The sequence below is a fragment of the Oryza glaberrima genome, chromosome 7 (genome assembly GCF_000147395.1).
Source record: "Oryza glaberrima chromosome 7, OglaRS2, whole genome shotgun sequence".
Lineage (NCBI taxonomy): Eukaryota > Viridiplantae > Streptophyta > Magnoliopsida > Poales > Poaceae > Oryza > Oryza glaberrima.
Genome location: NC_068332.1, coordinates 15,821,102 through 15,827,101, shown reverse-complemented (window position 1 = coordinate 15,827,101; position 6,000 = coordinate 15,821,102). Strand labels below are relative to the sequence as shown.

At 42.5% G+C, this 6,000-nt stretch overlaps 1 protein-coding gene across 1 annotated transcript; it reads left to right on the top strand.

The window, feature by feature from the left end:
- The first annotated feature begins 2,898 nt into the window (after positions 1-2,898).
- On the top strand, positions 2,899-3,518 carry LOC127780233 (uncharacterized). The gene is made up of 2 exons (XM_052307164.1): positions 2,899-3,093; positions 3,174-3,518. The coding sequence occupies exons 1-2, from the start codon at positions 2,899-2,901 to the stop codon at positions 3,516-3,518; spliced, it is 540 nt and encodes a 179-aa protein (XP_052163124.1).
- The last annotated feature ends 2,482 nt before the right edge of the window (positions 3,519-6,000 follow it).

Here is a 6,000-nt window from a genome sequence, read left to right as displayed (position 1 = left end):
GGTGCAGTACCCACTCACAACAACACTTTCCATGGGGACCAACGGAACAGAGCAGGAGGGATTCCCTGAATTCAAAAGCAAGAGTAGTTCAGGTAGGAAGAGGTTGCTTGCAAGGCTAGACTAAGCCCGAAGAAGATATTAACAAGACCGTATTTAGATGCCCTGGTCCAGAGTTGGTGCCTATGAGTGGAGAGTAATGCGGTCTCAAGAATTGAGGATGGGAATGACTAATGCTCAAACGCATCGGACTGAAAAGGAGGGAGACTCTCAACCAGAGCAATTAGCAGAGGAAATCTCTCTGCCTGGATCTGGAAAGGTCCGTGCCGACGACTTCTGTCACAATCCAGATCTTAAAACGACAAAATGCATTTCTCAAGACTGAATGATATTCTCGTCTTGACTATACTACAGGGAACATTTCAAAATGGAAAATGAAAATGAATCAACCTATCCAAATGCCTTTCTTTTGAAACCTAATATACCCAAAACTAGACTATTGTTGAGTTTATGCGCATGATTTCATCGACACTTGTAGCTGAGCAGCAAAATAAAAAACAAGTGCTTATACGATAATTTCATTGCCAAAAACTTCCGGAAAGCTGCAATCCATCATCGGATAGCTGAACAGAAGAAACAAACCGAAACACTACTTACGAGTTTATGTGACAAGGCAATTTCTGAATTGAAGTGTAAAAGCGACACTCACCGGCTTGGTTTAGGAATCGATAGCCTACACAATAAATAAAAGCAAAGGAAAAGTGTTTTGCTCAAGTCTCGACTCAAGGACATATTCGAAGAAATTCTGACCGTCGGTCGGGATGGTTTGTGGATTACGAACAGCTATGATAACTGAACCTAGCAAGATAGTAATTACAACACAAGAAGTGATGAGTACTTGGGCATGAATTTGGAAACCTCCTATTTATCAATAGAAGTGTTGGCCTACTTCTACACCTGATATATCGTATAACCCCTTGAGTGTTTTAATGGAACATGGTATAATATTCATATTGTCCTTTGATAGAAATTGAACTTCAAAAAATAAAAAGATGATTCTCGCTTCCGCCAACCAAAGGGCGCTAACCCTGTCTTTCCCAAAAAGTCTCGTCTTGTTTACTTTCCCTAGGGAGGACAAAGATTAACCAATAGTAGTTCCAAGGATTGTATGAGCTAGGTCCGAACTGTTTCTATTAGTAGCAACATGAGGAGCCCCGAAGGGAGAATAAGAAAGATTAACCGACGCCGCGTTTTCAGAAGAGGCAATTGGATAAGAATCATACGCTGCGAATGAGCAGACGAATCGACCGAGGGCTTACACACAAGAACAGAACCTAACTCTACTTCCTTTTCCTCCTTTCCTCTTTACCGCCCCCGCTATACTATCAATAGGTCAGTCAATATCTGTAGTGGAGAAAGAAGAGCCCAGGTCATCAATTAGTAATAGAATAATCCCAGTAGTAGTCCTCTTGCCTTGCGGAGTCAGCCCTTAATGGGCAGACCAAAGATTGGACATTGTTGTCTAAGCATGCTTGCTTTGCGCACCGGCACAGCTGAATGAGAATCCGCTGGCTAAGATTGAGCGGCTCACCTCCTTGAGAAGGGATTTCTATAATTAACTAAGAAATGAGAATTGTTGACCCATATGATCTCAGGCTCATAAAGAGCATGAAACTGATAATTTCATTCACACTTTGAGATTGAGCTCGTCAATGATCTTTTCCAAGGTGTATAGAGAAACTTGCTTTGAACATGACATTCGTACCCAAGGAATTTTTGGGTGATTTTTTGATGTTTCAGTCTATGTATATGGATGTTTCATTAGTTAGATTGAAGTTGTTTCAGTGGGGTTTTTTTTTCTGTTGTTTCATTTTTTGTCATTGATTTCACTTTGGATCTTGTTGATGTTTCACTGGCTTTAAATCATTTGTTTTATATGTTGAAGCAAATTGTTTCATCTGGGGATCCAATTGTGTTTTACTATTTCCAAGAACTAAAACATTCTTTCACTAAATGATGAAACATTGTTTTACGAGGAGTGAAACAGCGCCCGATTTTGGAGAAAAAAATCGGGCGCCCGATTTGTACTTGTTTCCTAGGACATGGTGCTGTGCTTTGTTCGGTAAGCGCGTTACGTGAAATCAGGTATCACTTGATTTTTTTTATTCAAATTTGAAGATATGCTTATGATAAGTAGAAAAGCTAGCTTCAAAACTTTTATCTATAACATGGTGTGCCCCATGATTGGGCTAAATAACTATGATTGCAAATAAGAAAATGGATACCACTCAAGTGTATACATGGCTTAATATAAATAAGTCCTTCACAAATTCACTGCTATGCGTAGATTTTCTGGTTGTAATCAATCGGAGTATTCTAAGAATGTTTAAATATAAAACATTTGGAAAATTCATTTCGGAGAACAACCACTTGGGTGGTACGAGGACGACTCGGAAATAAAGTCTATTGAGAGAAAAAGCATTCAGGCTAGGATTGAAGTCAAATAGAAAAATACTAAAGATAGAGTCAAGGACTCAAGGCTATTACAGATAGGAATAAGTTCACTTGAGGTCCCTTAACTTGTCAACGAATCCGATTTTCGTCCTCCATCCGCAAAACCAGATACAATGGGTCCCTTAACTTACAAAACCGGTGCAAATTTCGTCCTAAGGCAGTATGGCTAGCGGTTAAGTCCGACGTGGCGCTTTGGCTTGTCGTACGTGGCGCTTTGACCGCTGAGTCAACACGGCCGTTGGGGAATAAATTGGGGGGGGGGGGGGGCGGCTTCTCGCGCATTCGGCGCCAATCCTCTCACATTTTAGAAACCCTAGCTTTTCGGCGTGTAGGTTGCAACGATTCGGACGGCGGCGGCGTCGTGATTCGGACGGCGGAGGAGTGGCGATGGGAAGCTCAAGGAGTGAGGGGTCGTCGTCGTCTTTGGCCAGGCAACCGTATGGCTCGCCTATTTCCTATCGCGTTGGTCCGTTCGAGTACGAACTAGCGGTGCTGTGCCGGTGCGAACTGAAGGCGGCGAGGTGGATATCTTGGAGCGTCGATAACCCTGGTCGTCGGTATTTCAAGTGCCGCAATGCTCGAGTGAGTGAATTTGCCGTGTTAATTTTGGATTGGTTTTATTTCGGACTGGGGGCCTAAATATTAGGGTTTTTGACGCACAGGAAAGGGGCTGCGATTTTTATGCTTGGCACGATGGCCCGACGAGCAGCTTTCTGAGGGAGTTGTTGAATGATTTGCGAGGTGCTGTGCATTCTCTGAGGAGGGAGAAGGCAGATGCAGTGAAGGAGGTTGAGGAACTTCGTGTGAAGTCTGAAGAGCAATGCAGGGAGTTGGCTTCAGTTGGGAGGGAGTTGGCTTCAGTGAGGGAGTTGGTTAGTGAGTTGGATGTGAAAAATGATGTTTTAATTGATAGCAAATGTAGGATAGAGAAGGAGCGAACTGTGCTCATTTGGTGCATCCTGTCATGTATGTGTGTCGTTATTCTGTTAGTGCTGGGCAAGAACTGATATTGTGTGGGCATGGCCTCAATGTTTGCTGGAAAAAAAATGTGTGGCAGAATTGTGAGGTGCAAAAATTTATCAATGAAATGTGAAGTTCTGAATGTCTTGCCAAAATTGCTGAATGCAATGTCATGTATGTGTGTTGTGTACAAATATGTAGCAATTATGTTTTGTATGATAGAAAAACAAATCTCAGCAAACTCAGCATAAATGTAGCCAACATAAATTAGGAAACATCACAGGAACCAAATGTCAGTCAGCAGAGCTGCTTCAAATGTGGCATTGCATCAAAAATTGATTTGCATCACATTGTCAGTCACCAAATCTGGTTTGCATCTGGAGTAACAAATGTCATCAAATATTCTTTCTCAGCAGACATGCATTCAGCAAACAAGTGTTCTGTTTTGAGCACACATGCATATAATGAAAATCTGGAAGACAAACATTAGCAGTGCAAATAACATATCACAGTATTGGCTTAAAGGTTGCCATTACATCACATAGGTCTTAGTTTGCACAAAACACATAATAGATGGCCTAAAGTTTGGCATTACATCACAGAGGTCTCAGTTTGCACAAAATACATCATAGCTGGCTCAAAGTTTGCCATTACATCACACAGCTGCTATACACAGCATTCCTAAAAGCTTGGCATTACAAATGACAATGCATCATAGTTTGTCAGATTCCCATGGAGGGAGAAGAAGCAGTGGTACTTTAGCTTTGTTCTTTGTAGTTGTGCTGGCAGGTTCTTGAGCTGAAACAGATACAGATGCTTTCCCTGAAGTAACAATGACAGCTGCACTTGTAGAGTTGTTGGAGCCTGCAACATTGGCCTGCAAATCAACCCTAGCTAAGCCACCAGAATGTGTAGAAATTTTTGCCCTTGCATTCACTCTGACATTTTGGAGGGGCTCCATTTGTGCCTGTAGAATCAGATGAAGCACACATTAGTTTAAATCAAAATATGCACAATGAAGTGGCATGGCTGATTTAGCTTACCTTTTTTGTCGGCCTGGTTGCCTTTGACTGAGAGGCTGAAGTAGTAGTAGTCAAGGTGCCAGTTGCTTTCCTTTTTCTACTTTGTGCACAACTCTGGGGGGTGTTGGACAGTACAAGATTATGGCTGGGTGTTGCAACCTGCTGTGAACTGCCACCTGTAGTTTGAGCTGGATTGTGTTTGTGACAGCTTGACTTGTTGTGGCCAACCTGCTTGCAAGTCCTGCATCTGACCTTGGTGCCAAATTTTGATACCTTAGAAGGCTTAGCTGGCTCATGAGCCTCTCTCCTTCTTTCAGTTCTGGGCCTACCTCCACTGGTAGTAGGCAATGATCATATGTGCTCTTGAAAGCATCCACTTTGTAGCAATCAGCACTGAACTCATCCAGTGTGTTAGTTCTGTAAAATATACATGCAATTGCATGGGGGCATGGAAGACCAGAGAGTTGCCAATACCTACAAGAACACTCCTTCTTGTCCAGCTGCACAGTGAACCTATTGGTGTGGTGTTTTACCTCAAAGCTGTCAGCTCCATTGCATATAGCATGACAGTATGCTGACTCAGTGATATACACATTCAATTTCTTTAGGATCCCTGGACAGACCACAGTGTTCCATCTAGCAGAAACCTTTCTCTGCTCTGAAATCCTAACCATCACATTCCTCCTAATTGTCTCTAGCATGGTGATAATTGGAAAAAATCTTGCTTCTAGGATCCATTTATTGAATGACTCACACATATTATTATCAACTGAATCGCAGTTTGAGCCTAACCTGAACCATGCACGGCTCCAATGTTCTGGATGGGTATTAAGTATGGCCTGTGCTCCAGCAGGTGTCACCTGTGCTAGCTTTGCCCTTGCCAGGTTGAAGAGCATCCTACATGGAGCTTTAGCACATCTCCAAAATTTCTTCTGGAATTCTTTGTCACTGAAATGCCTCTTCCAGTTTGCATAAATGTGTCTAGCACAATTTCTGTGTTCAGCCATTTCTCAACTGCATTGATGATTCCCTGCATTGTAAACAAAATTGCATTTAGTTATCATCTCACAAACATGCAGCATTTGAAAATTAATGTTAACAAAATAATGATGTACCTTTTGTTGGTCTGAAATGAACTCCCATCCAGTTCCATCCAACACTTTAAGGTCACTGCACAGCAAGTCCAAGAACCAGTCCCATTCTTCATTATTTTCCTTGTGCACAACAGCCCAGGCAATGGGGTACATCTAGTTATTTGCATCTCTACCTATAGCACACAACAGCTCTCCATTTGTTGCCCCCTTGAAGAAGCAGCCATCCAGGCCAACTACCTTCCTGCACCCATCTACAAACCCCCTTTTGCAGGCATCCAAGCATATGTAAATCCTTTTGAACACAGGTGGATCAGTGCCTATTTCCCTGTTGACAACTACTGTGCTGCCAGGGTTACTCCTAAGGAGCTTAAGCTGGTATTTGTATAGCTTTTGATACTGCCCCTCGGTTGCAT

Excerpts from the sequence above, each read along its gene's own strand:
- LOC127780233 (XM_052307164.1), top strand. The coding sequence starts at position 2,899 with ATGGGAAGCTCAAGGAGTGAGGGGTCGTCGTCGTCTTTGGCCAGGCAA. Across the intron at positions 3,094-3,173 it reads TCAAGTGCCGCAATGCTCGA|GAAAGGGGCTGCGATTTTTA; the intron begins GTGAGTGAATTT and ends TTTGACGCACAG.